General features: G+C 46.9%; 1 protein-coding gene across 5 annotated transcripts in view; it reads right to left on the bottom strand.

The window, feature by feature from the left end:
- Positions 1–2,501: 2,501 nt before the first annotated feature.
- PHACTR4 (phosphatase and actin regulator 4) overlaps positions 2,502–13,297 on the bottom strand; it is a 130,458-nt gene continuing 119,662 nt past the window's right edge. For all 5 annotated transcript variants that reach the window (XM_084815733.1, XM_084815734.1, XM_084815735.1 and 2 more), the window contains 6 exons: positions 13,024–13,180; positions 11,322–11,377; positions 8,674–8,735; positions 7,306–7,443; positions 5,869–5,945; positions 2,502–4,638 (listed from right to left, as the gene is read on the bottom strand). In XM_084815733.1, coding sequence (XP_084671859.1) covers positions 4,623–4,638; positions 5,869–5,945; positions 7,306–7,443; positions 8,674–8,735; positions 11,322–11,377; positions 13,024–13,180 — 506 coding nt within the window. In that variant the 3' untranslated portion in view covers positions 2,502–4,622. The remainder of the gene's footprint in view (positions 4,639–5,868; positions 5,946–7,305; positions 7,444–8,673; positions 8,736–11,321; positions 11,378–13,023; positions 13,181–13,297) is intronic.

Here is a 13,297-nt window from a genome sequence, read left to right on the forward strand (position 1 = left end):
CTTCAACACTGGCAGCGGGACAGCATCCTCCACTACACCTAAGGGCACTAGGCTAGCTTAGCAGGTACAGGGAAGACCCAAGCAGCATACACGGCTCTGCCCTCCCAACATTTTGCCACCCTTCACCAGCTGCCACCTGATGTGGCTGCTTCACTCTGCCTAATGGTAGGGCCGGCCCTGTAAGCACACACAAAACAGAGTGCTAAAATGAGTCTGTTTCAAAATGTTGGGAGAAGGGGGTGGCAACCAATGAGAGGTGAGGAAAGGAGAGGGGACAACATTGCCCACACAATTATGTCGTGCCCACTGTGTGGATGGAGCATTGCAAACTTCACACACCTCAAGACCCCTCAAGTGCAATTGCAATTCTGATTGTAGAAGTTATTTGTGAGTCTTCTCCCTTATCAATCTGCCTGACCACTGAGGTCACCAGGTGGAACGCTCTTCATGGTTCTGCACAGACCTGTTTAGAGTCCACTCTGAGTAGAGATTTTAGCGTACTGGCTCCCTCTCTGTGGAGTTTCCTGCCAGTTGATATCAGGCAGGCACCAACATTGCTGTGATTTTGGTCTCTGCTAAAGACATATTCATTTAAGCAAGCTTTTCCTGAATGACCAGCCAGTTTTATTGGTATAGCTTGATGTTAAATATTTTTATCCTTTTGTATTTTGATTCTTTTTTTTTTACTGTTCACTATTTTAGATAGAGTGGTTTGCAGAATTTTGTGGGTAAATTAAGAAGTGTTGGCGGTACTAGGAGCCCTATATCTGGAAGCACCGTAAGCCATTAATAAATTCAGAAATTTTTGATTAAAAGTGTCCCTGTCAATTGAGCAGAAAACATTTAATTTGTTTAGAGGCACCAAACAAACATCTATTCAAATATGTGGGCATCTCTACACCAGCCTAAAATCCCACATTTAAAACGGGGCTTTCTGCTTCCTTTTCAAATGCAGGATCACAACGACTCCCTTTTTCACCCATTTCTTTCCCCCCCTCCCCTTTCCCCCTCCTTCTCCCCGTATCTGAGTCTTCCATTTTCTTTAATTGATCTCACTCCTCTTCTTGCTGCTTTTCCTGTTTTCGTGGAGGGAACTCAAGTGGAACACAACCGGGTAATTTGATAGCTCATTATTTGCGATCTATTTAAAAACAGAAGAAAGGGCATTTAGTGCAGGAGACACCTTGGAGGTTCATGGCATCATGTAAAGAGCCTGCAAACTTCCGTGAAAGAGCAATCTCAATAGCAGGATAAAAGCTCCGTGTGAAGGAAGCCTGAGAGATGTTCCTACCAAAAGCATAGGGATCTGGAAGAGGCATTCTGTATTTGATTTAGAGGCTACACATGTATATCAAGAGAGGAGAGAGAGACTGGAAGGTCGGCAGGTCAGCAGTTCGAGACCCGAGTGCTGCGTGACAGAGTGAGCTCCCGTCTTCAGTCCCAGCTTCTGCCAACAGTTCGAAAGCAAGAAATTGCAAGTAGATAAATAGGTACTGCCTCGGCGGGAAAGGTAACAGCGTTCCGTGCACCCCAGTGTTCAGTCATGCCGGCCACATGACCATGGAAGGGTCTTCGGACAGCGCTGGCTCTTCAGCTTAGAAACGGGGATGAGCACCGCACCCTAGAGTCGGACACGACTGGTTGGGGACACCTTTACCATATATATATATATATATATATATATATACACACACACATACACACACACACACACACACACACACACACATATATACACAGACACACCAATTTCTAAGAACTATATATAAACTTCAACAAAAGCAGACCAAATATCTAAAGATGTATCCATTCACAAGTGGCATATATACACCACCCATCCAAATGTTGAAAGCATTGGAAGGTCTTCAGTCTGTTGCATTAAAGGAGGTAAGCATTTATCCTTCCAATGTTGTAATATCAGTCTTTTAGCTGTCAGAAGGGCACAGAGAATCCATTTGTGCCGACCATGCATTAACTTCCAGGAAGCAGATAGATAATTTAGAAGCGCATATACATCAGTAAATATTAAGGAGTGTTCCAATACAAAATTTATCTATCTAATGACCTCCTCCCAAGAAAGAGCAACTACTGGGCATTGCCAAAACATAAGCTTAAAAGAAGCGTCAGCTGTGTTACACCTCCGACAATTAGCCAGTTAATTTCATTTCATAAGTAGGCATTGAAATTGACACATTCAAATCTACGCAGCCACATTTTTTTCTTTTTGTTGAAATTTTATAATAAAAATAAGTTTTAACAAGAGACGGAACAGTGTGGAGTGGAAGAAGACCATGCTCTGCGGCTGAAGCAACCACAGCCCGCTCCTGACCTGTTTCATGGTATGCCTATATGCACCCTGAATCATTCTTCCTCAGCAAAAACAAGCCCCTCTTTTCATTTAGAAATGGATTGCACAAGAGATGTAGGTAACCAGCAGAAGTTATGATAGAGTCAGGGAGGGAAAGGTGAGAGAAGAAGAGAGACTAAGAGCAAACTCTTTTCTAAAAAAAATTTATTCCATAAAATCTTGTTGATAGGAAGACAGATATACAATGCAATGATTTCCTCTACAGAGATTTTATACACCATGAAAAGCAGTTCAAATCTAGGGTGCGCTGGCACCCACCCTTGTCTACAATGATAGCTTCTCTCCTTGCACCGTCATTAGGAATTGTTGTTAGAGGGACAAGGCCAAACTCCACTCCCTCACCCCATGGAAAATATTCTTACCAAGACGCAGCTCAAGTACACGAAAAGGGGTCAGAAGGAGAGAAAGAGGGAACAAAAGCCAATTGGTGTAGGGGTGAAATAAGAGCAGGGAGGTATGAAGGCAGCAGTTGAGTTTGCCATGCATTATACCCCGAGCTCCCTACTAAGGTAACCAGAAGAAAGTTGTGCAGAAAAGAGAATTCTAGCAAGGGCATGCTTTTCTCCTCTGTGTGTGGAAGTAATAGTGGGTTGAATCCAGACTAAGTTAGATGCTCTTAGGGTGTAATCCTATGCACATTTAGACAAGAAAAAGTCCTACAACTCCCAGCATTCTCCAGCCAGCCATGCTGGCTGGGGAATGCTGGAAGTCGTAGGACTTTTTTTCTGTTTAAATGTGCATAGGATGGTGCCCTTAGTCCCCATTGAAATCAGTGGTCACGAATAATTGTGTAGTGCGCCTGGATCCAACCCAATGCCTGCTGAAATTCTTTCTTTTATGTAACTATTGAAGATATAGGACCCCTGCATCTGGTCATTCTTCTCACGAGACGGTTTAGCAATGAGGGAGGCAGTGGCAGTATAAACACATGAAGACCTTTTTCTCAAGGTGAGGAAGCACAGAATTGTATGGGACATCATCTTCAGCTGTATGTCTGCCAGCCAGCCGCTGAAATGGCGTCGCGTTCTACAAGTGTGACCTTTGCAACAGAGGTGAGAAGTGATGTATAACCAAACCAGTGATCAAACACAGAACCACCTATACTAACGCACACCCCAATACCCCCATATTCCTCAGTTTATATCTTCTCCTCCCATCCTCTCACTCTAGCATCACACACCATGTGTGACCTGTTAACACTATTCTGACCCATTCCATAAAAGCTGATAAAGGGGACGTCATATTTGCTTCTTTTCTTTTCTTTCTTTTCTAAAGTCAGGTTTAAGCCCTTTTCAAGTATATTAAATTTAGAACTTTCAGTAAGTTTTGCTACGTGACTAAAAAAAAGACAAGTTCCACTCTACTTTCAGAAAGATTGTGTGTTTTGTTTAAAAAAGAGGAAGCCATGATTAAAAAAATACAATATATTCCATGCCACTGCTTCCTGAAGGCAATTCATTTCAGGCTTTGCAGTTCCTGTTAAACAGGCCCTAAATATGCCACACACACACACACACACACACACACACACAAAATGAGGTCTCTTAATTTTACAGCAATTGGGGGGGGGGGTTGTTGCTGTTCACTGTAAAAAAAATACAAACACCCCCACCCCCCAAGTTTCAGCATATGCCATTAAAGATCTATACAATTCCTCCGCAGGATGACGTAAAATTGGTCAGTAGTGATTCTGCATATTAAGTACAACAAAAAGTCATAAGCCAAAAAAAAATCTCCAGTAATGTGTCAGTTTCCTGCTAGGACAGTATGTTTACACACATACACACACACAAGCTTCCTGCTCACTAGCTCCAAAGCCTGCTCCAATATTATCTCTCTTCCTTGAAAAGGGGATATTAAACAGATCCGAACGTACTATTTACAACAGAACAGGAAGAATGGGGCATTATCTGCTCATATGCTGGAGCTGTCCACAACAGACATGAGCCAGTTCACCCATCTACAAGCAAGCAGGGGGTATTGCTTGATCATCCGAGGTATAGTGTTTTTTGTTTTTTCCTCAATATGATCCGATGGCACTTGAGACAACCTCCTTCCAATGAAATGCTACTTTTGGAGAAGGTTCACCCTCATCCTTCTCCATTCCTTGAAGAAGAAAGTCATTTCCTGGATATGTTATGAAGGCAAAATCTTGGACAAGCCTCAAGGTTCCTCTTCAGCGTGGGAGAAGGAAATGGCACATGTTGCAAATCCTCTCCAACTCCAGCATACCGGTTGTGTTTTTTAAAAGGGTTCATGGCCGATGATACCTGCAACAGAGATTAAAAGAATCGCATAGTATTGGGGGCATGGAAATGGATTTGGATTTCTCTTTTTCTCTTTATTTATTTTAAGTATTTATATAGTGCTTTTCTCCGCACCAGGGCCCTCAAAGCAATGTAACAAGAAAATACAAAAATTAATCAGCAACAACATGAAAACAAAAACAGAATATTCTTTAAACAGCAGTGCAAAGACCATTTTCAAAGCCAAAGGTCTGGCAAAACAATACCGTTTTTACTGCCTGTCTAAAACTTTTGAAGGACAGCCTGACCTCCCTTGAGAGAGAGTTCCACAGTTGAGGTGCCACTACAGAAAAAGCCCTGAGTCATGTACCCAAACAATCAAACCTCTCTTGATGGTGGAACATGCAACCATCCTTTGATGAAGATCTCAGTTTGCAGGCAGGTTCATACTTAATTTGGGGCTGTGCGGCTCACCATGCGTGCTCCGCAACTGTGACCTTCTGTCCGCTAGGTGGCACTGACGACCCATGAGATCATTGTTTTGTTGTGCTTTTAACTCTCAAGGGTGGCAGCTAAGCCTCTGGGCCTGCTCTCAAGTCTATCAGCAAAGCCTTGCTCATCTTGATTTCAGCAGCTCCCATCCCCACTGGGCAGTCGCTGCCGAGTGCCACGTTCAGCCTGAGGCACCACTCGCTTGACCGATGGCTCAGCAGCAGCCCATCAAAAGCAGAACCCTACAGAGTGTGCTGGATGCACATGATCAAGGGGCTGTAGCTCAGTGGTAGAACACATGCTTTGCATGCAGAATGTGCCAGGTTTAATCCCCGTCACCTCCAGGTAGGGCTAGGAAAGGATCCAGCCTGAAACTCTGGAAAGCCGCTGTTGGTGTCGACAATACTGGTGGGCTAGATGGACCAAGGGTCTCACTCAGTCTAAGGCAGCTTCCGATATTCCTACGATCGGCTCGCTACAGGTGGGACAAACTTCTCAGGAACAGGCCCTGAGCCACCGGTTCAAAACCTGAATGTGGCAAGGAAGACTAGTGGGAATGCTACAAGCCACAGTGATCCTATGGTTGGGGAAGGGGGTGATACCTGTGGCCTTCCAGATGATGTTGCACACAATAACTCCCATCACCCTGGCCATGTCAGCTGGGGTTGATGGGAGTTGGAGTCCAACAATCTCTGGAAGGGGGCATAGAGTCCCACCCACCCAGTCCTACGGGAAAGTCACTGCAGGTCTCCTGTTACATACCGTGTGAACTGCTTGCTCTCTTCATGGACTTCCATTTCAGAGCTTTTGAACTCATTCAGCTCCTTCCGGATGGCAGCCTACAGGGAAGGGGGCAGGGAAATCCTGTCAGCTCAGAACCCACCAGGCTGCCCCCACACGTGTGCGCACGCACACACACACCAGCTCCAACTCTGTCCAGCACTGTCAAGCCCCCAGGTTCCCAATGTAGCTGCTACTCCAGCTGAATGTCTCTGCCTTACTTCCATTTTCATCCCATCAGGAACCACCCTCTTTTGCCATTGTGCAGCATTTCCTGTTTGGGTGCTCTCTGAACGGTAGCCAGAATCAGAAGCAAGAAAGGAAAAAATCTGGTCTGGCGCTCAGAAGGACCTTGGTGCAGGATGGGGGAAGCAGCTGGCAGGAAGTGCTGGATTTGTGCCCGGCTTCATTACTTATTGCGGGGGGCGGGGGGGAGTTTCAGTCCAGTCTATCCATCTAACTTTGTGAATTGGCGGGCGGGAGGGGGGGACGGCAGATGAATACATATCTCTACTAGGCTATATTCAGAGTTTTTGTGGTCATTCTAGCATTTGGTTGCCCTTGGTTGGTTTAGCACAGGAAGCTTCAGTACGCAGGGGTGGGTAGGTGGGTGGATGGCGTTGCAGGAGTCATGAGACACAGCAAGAAAGGGAGGGGCAGGAAGGATGCCCCTCACAACTCAGAGGATGGGGGACAAGAGAAAAAAAGCCTTTTGAATGTTCTCTCTAAACACAACACACACGAGCAAGGTGCTACTTTTAAGTGCATTACGGTTGTTTCTATAACCCCCTTCAATGCCTGTGGCATTTTGCAAAGCACAAGAGGACAGAAGCTGAGAAGCTTCTAACCTAAACCAGCCGTCCCCAACCTGGTGCCTTCCAGATGTGTTGGACTGCCAGAAATGATGGTAGCTGCTGTCCAACAAATCTGGAGGGCACCAGGTTGGGGAAGGCTAAAATCTGACAGAGGGGAAAGCAGAGAAAGGGAAGGGAGCTAGAGGCCAGGGTAGACATGGGGAAGAACGTGTGTTTATTTCAGTCACAGATACTAGGCCTTCGTTGCAGTAGAGATGAAGGCAGCCTTCCCCAATCTGATGCCCACCAGATGTTTTGGACTACAACGTCCAAGATTCCTGACCACTGGTCATGTTGGCTGGGGCTGATGGCAGCTGTAGTCCAAGACATCTGGAGAGCGTGCACCAGGTTGGGGGAGGCTGGATTTAAGGCTTCACAGACAAAAGGTAGGTTTTGAAGAAAATGACAGGTGACATTCAAGTGTCCTGAAAGGCGGCTCCTGGCATAAGGGGCAGCAAGGGAGAAACAGTGCGAGGCATTTGAAGGAGCAGGAGACCGACAGATGGTGGCGGAGCTGGAGGGAGGAGCAAGGGGCAAAGGCAGGCAGGGAACATTTTCCTCTCACCTTGTCAGCAGGGGTTAATTTTGTCCAGGGCTTGTCTGCTCGCCTGTCATAGTCCTGGGCATCTGTTACCTCCACATATTCATTAAACCTCAGGATCTTCCTCGCTTGCAGTTCAGCCACAGTAGGCCTTTGACTAAGCTGAAAGGCAGATGCAGAGAGGGAGAGGGAGAGATTGAGAGACAGAGAGAGAGAGAGAGAGAGAGATGCTGTCTTAACAAGCCGTTCACATGATCTGCTATGCAAGGCCAAAGTGGAACTTGCCGTGTCTCTTCCACCACTACCATGCCACACACCCTAGTGTGGCAGCAGTAGGCCCAGGTGCAGTGACTCAGGGCACTGTAACTCCATTGGTGCACTGTCCTGCGTAAGGCAGCATGACAGTGATCAGATGTGGACAGCAGAGAGGGTGCAGCGTGGACAGGATGGGGGAGTGGCTACAAGGAGCACAGTCCCACTTAAGTGGACAAGACCAGAGATGTGCAGCCTTGCAACCATAAAATGATCAGTATCCACTAAAAAGCCATGAGTGCCACATGCCACAGCCCAGACATTATCGCAGGATGCTGACTGCCTCGCAGTAGACCCAGGTGCAGTGACTCAGGGCACTGCAACTCCATTGGTGCACTGTCCTGCGTAAGGTAGCAAGAAAAGGGGCAAGTGCGCTTTTTGTGTAAGTGCAAGAAAAAGGGTGCAGCAGCAAGAACAGGAACGGGGCGCCAACTGTCTCCGGTCCCTTCCATCTACTTCAGGTACTTCAGAACAGTCTCATGTATTAGGATTTCTGAGCACAGAAATGAGGTTTTGCGCAATGTACACCAGCCTTCACCAGCTGGCTGGTGGATTATGGGAGTTGTAGTCCAACACATCTGGAGGGCACCAGGTTGGGGAAGGCTGGTGTTCACAATGCACCAGGTATACATTGCACAAAGCCCTATTTCAGTGCTCAGGATGAACTACGCAAGTCATGAGAATATACATATCTCTGTTTAATTTATTCTGCTTCCCAGCTAGGTCTTTGCAAAGGATTCAAAGCAGGTCAAGGACTATGATGAAGGACAGCCAGTAGCAACAACCCAACCCCAATCCCAATAGCAGCATATGACTAGAACGTAGTATGTACATTAAGCTGATTTATGCCAACTCTGCATAGTTTGGTTTTTTCCTATCGGAGAACTTCTAAAAAAAAAAAAAAAGCGCAGCATTCAACACCGTGCTGACCTGCACCACACCAAATGCCAAAGCCATATTTCTGGAGAGAACCCCAGAATAAATATTGCAAGGCCCCACCCACGCAGAACATGCCTCAATGGGTCACCACCCATGGAGGGCTCTGGCAGATGGGAACAAGATGTGCTATATTTCCAATACCTTTCTGGTGAGCCTCCGTTTTATTTCCCGCTTTTCAGCCTGCCGGTCAGCCTCATTTTTCGCTGCCAAGAAGAAAAAGAAAAAAGTTAAATGATGCTTAAAACTCCTCTTTTCTCCCAATATACTTTAGCATGGATGAATGAATAAGCCAATTCTTGGAATGCAGCCTATTAATGAGACACACATTTGGACAAGCGTTAATCAAATTGCTTCTATAGGGTTAGTCTTTTGAGCAGAGGGTTTATTAGGAATTGGGGGCTGAGGTATTTCCTATTATATAAATATAATACAAAAGCACATCCATACCCACTAGAACTCCTAATAAATCCTGCACACACAAAAAACTACTTCTGTGGAAGCCATTTGATCAACATATGCCCAATACGATCAACATATGCCCAATGTAGACCGGGGTGTCAAACCTCAAGCCTGTGGGCCAAATACTCAAGCCTAGGGCGCCAAGCCAAACCTTGGCGGTTCCCCGGATAGCCCCGCTCCCTTTTCCTGACTGCCAATCGTTTGGCGGTTTCCCGGCTTTTGCGTGTTTTCTCCCCATTCTAAAAGCCTGAAATGCCTCTCCTAAAGCTTAGTTACTGGATGCAAGAGCTTTACTCTAAAGCAGGCTGGTATTTGGGGGGGGATACCCCTTTTGCCTTTGGCCACACCCACCACTCAAATCTGGCCCCCGAGAGCTTCTCTGAAATTGAAATTTGGTCACCAGGCAGAAAGCGGTTCAGCAGCCCTGTTTTAGACCACTAATTACCAACTTCAATTAATTTATTGAATGACTCAAAATAAATCCAGTTAGAGGAGACTGCCAAGGTTTGAATTCCATCACTTGGGGCCTGGTAAACCCCTTGCTAGAACCACTGCAATATTTTCTACACAGGTCTGTCCTTGAAGACGATCCAGAAACTTCAACTGGTACATCAGGAAGCCTGATTCTTTTAGCTGGGGCTACCCGCAGCGCTTTGATCTTTAAAACCCTGAATGGCTTGGGGCCTGCTTTCTCCTATACAAACTTCCCATTTTGATCTTCTAGGAATGTCCCACCATGTTGGGTTTGGACAATCACAGGGGTAAGAGAAGCCATCGTGGCTTCTCCCCGTGTGCCATGTGCATGACTGTAATTTGCACAACTACCCTCGCTGCCACGCAAGTTGCCGTGCCGTCTGAACCCAGCGCACAGCACAGTGGCAGTGTCTTTGTACCCACCCTATAACCCATGTGGATGCCAAGCGAACCCTGCTGTGTGCGTGCTGGGTTCACATGACACGGCAACTTGCGCGGCAGCGAGGGTAGTTGTGCAAATTACAGTCATTCGGCAAACTACTGTAGCATATACGGCACGCATGGGGGAGTGATGAAGAAGCCACAGGGTGGCTTCGTTTACCCATGTGATCGTCCAAACACCCTCTACGTGTTCTGTTTCCCTCTGATATTAGGCCAAGATGCCCTGGAGACACCCTATGAGAGAGCCACCATTGTGGAACTCCTGCTTTTGAGGTATGTTCTTTATTATTCAGTCTCTAAGTCAGCCATCCAGATATGCAGACGACTCCCAGAATTATGGGAGTTGTAGTCCAACACATCTGGAGGGCACCAGGTTGGGAGAAGCTGACCTACATACCTTTTGGAAGTGTGCAAAGATGTTCCTTCTTTCAGTAATCCATTTGGAGGAATGTAAAGCTGGTTTTAAGCAGTGTTTTTTTAAAATCTCCAACCCAGTGGGACAGCCCCAGGACCATTAACACAGCTGCCTTTGTGGGGAATGCAAGACCTCCCCAGAAACCAAGAATCCTTCCCCCGTATACTGGAGCTCCTGGCCATGGTTGCCCTCCTCACTCACCTGCCTGCCGGTCCTGAGGTTTTCGGTTCCCTAGTGGGGAGCTTTATTACCTTATTGCCAAAGCTACAGTAGCAAGCCCCAGACACCACTGCATGTCCCTGGCTCACATCCTTTCTTCTGTCAATGATCCACACACTGGTGATGTCAGCCTATTGCTGTATAGGCAGCCAACCCACACATCATTCCCTATCCCAGGCTCACGTGGCATCTAATTCACCCTTCAGACAGGACTCCTTGCCTCCACCTATAAACAAGCTACCTGTCTTCCCTCTGCCCACAGCAAGTTCCTGAGCAGTAGGAAACGAAACGGTGTTTGGGGGTGGAATCCCTTCCACACGCAGCAGAAGTGTTGTACACCCTCTCCTCCGACCCCTCCCAACCAAAGATGCTTCTGCCACCTTGCTGGCGAAGTGGCAAAGCCTGTTCATTCGTGGCAATCCAGATCACCTGCTATGGCCCTGAGCTCCCTGGGAATTGAAATGAAACTTTCCATGTGAGTGACAGGTACGGCGGCAAGAATGCTGCACAGCAAGAGCAGCAAGTGGAGCTTCTGCTCCGCGTTTGGGACAGCAGCCAAAGCAAATGCCTTGCAGCTAGAGCACAAGAAAACAATGCAAGGAGTGTAGACCAGCCCTCCCCAACCTGGTGCCCTCCAGATGTGTTGGACTGCAACTCCCAACATCCCCAGCCAGCACAGGCATTGGAATCCAACACATCTGGAAGGCGCCCAGTTGGGGAAGGCTGGTGTCGACTATTGAGCAAATTAGCATACACAGAGCTTTAAGCAGCTGTTACTCACGCTGAAGTATATTCCTCTGCTCCAATTCTTCTGCTGTTGGTCTCTGACTTAATCGCCTAATTTAAAAGAAAGAGGAAAACGGGTCGTTTTTACAACAAGTGGCCACAGGGGGGGAAATTATGACTTTCTCCATCCTTCACACTGAAATGAAAGTCTCAAAGGAGGGGTTTAAATACCCCTGAGGAAAGCTTTGCGCCATGGTAATGCATCATGCTATAAAACAAGAGCCAAGCAGATGTCAAGCTTGCAGGATCTACTTTGTGTTTTTACTCCAATCCCAAGATCTATCAACTAGAGCCATGGAAAATAGTGGCTGGTGGGAGAAGGGGACCTAAACTCAGAATGAAGGAACAGCGCGCTCAGCTCAGCCATTTGTTTGCACTAGCAGCTCACAGTCCTTTCACACAAAAATCCACTCCTGGTTTTCCCCTCAAGCATTTCAGGAGCCTAATTTTAGAAACAAAAAGAAAAAGCGTGTTTGTTGTTGCTGTCATTAAACAAGTGGGAATCAGAAACCAATATAAAGCTGATCGCTCAGAGGTCTACCAGGAGATCCTGATCTACTTCCTGCTCACTCACCCCTGCTGTAAAAGAAATGGGAGGTAAGAGGAGATGTTTACGTCAGGTGTCTGTCCCCAGATGTATCCCAGAACATCCCAAGAACTAGGCTATGGCCCTGATTAAGGCTTTGTTTTCTAAATTCTGTTGCATGTCCAAGTCAGTACCTCATTACGGGATTACTACCTTTCCCTGAAGAGCTGTGCAACAATGAACACTGTTCCTTGGAAACTGTGGCCCTTGTGAGTAGTTCTGTGTCAAAGCAAATGTCCTCAGCCTTCCACCTGAAGCAGCAGGCAGGAGCTGTCCTCACCAAAGGATCTCTTTCTCAGCAAGCATCCCAGTATGCTTCTTGACCAGTTAAGTTGGGATGCCTATCCTCAAGCAGATTTCCTGAGGAAGGACTAGTCTCCTTAACCACAGATCTGTGTGTAAATGCCCCAGGATTAACACTGGACACAGAAGGCTGAACCATCTATTCACAAGTATCTTCTGTGCTGATCGGCAAAAAAATAGTTTTCTCCTCTTATCCCAGTAATAAATCCCATAGTGCTTACCTTGTCTATCTCAGTCCAAGGAGCCAGAGAGAGACAAGGTAGGCAGGAGAACAGAGAAGCTTTAGAGAAGTCTTCCCCAACTTGGTGCCCTTCAAATGCTTTGGACTACAACTTCAAGCATTCATGGCCACTGGCCCTGCTGGCTGGGGCTGATGGGAGCTGAAGTCCAAAACACCTGGAGGGCACCATGTTGGGCAAGGCTGCTTTAGAGATCCATTCCCAACATTCTGGCATCAGTTCAAGCAACCTCCTCTGTAGTAACTGCATTCCAGCAGAGGGAGCAACCTTCTCCTGCAGTGATGGATGGATGGGCATGTCCAAATAGCTGAGACTTCTCAGGGAGTACAGGAGCTGCTCCAGTGTGTCCAGTACCTGCAGCCCAGATGTGCGGAATCCTTCAGCCTGCTGAGCTTATAAGGCCATCCAGGACCAGACTAGGTTAGGCAGTTGCACTTAGTACCTATGAAAACTGCAATGATGTCAAGGGGGAGAAAGCACCATGTTTCCCTGGGACATTTCCCATGCTCCCAAATGCACAATACAATCCCCAACTGGGCTCAATGCACACTTTCTTCTGCCCTTCGTACCTGATCAGCGTCGTCCCTATCTGCTGCCGGATTTCATTCCACTCTTCCTTGCTTTTCCGTGGAAACGTGTTCTCTTCTGGTAACTCCTGCCGGGAGGCGATGTTGCCCAGTTTCATGGCGAGAGTATCTTTCCTCTTGACTTTGTTGGCTAGCGCAGCTTTGGAAAGAACAAGAGAATCCATGATTGCAAAGCATACAAGGATGGCTGCTTCTCAGCCAACTATTCCCACGCTTCGAGATCACATGAACGTTGCACATTTACAGCGTTGGTAAG

The sequence above is a fragment of the Heloderma suspectum genome, chromosome 10, assembly GCF_057233095.1.
Source record: "Heloderma suspectum isolate Gila_16-S chromosome 10, 16-S_ref, whole genome shotgun sequence".
Classification (NCBI taxonomy): domain Eukaryota; kingdom Metazoa; phylum Chordata; class Lepidosauria; order Squamata; family Helodermatidae; genus Heloderma; species Heloderma suspectum.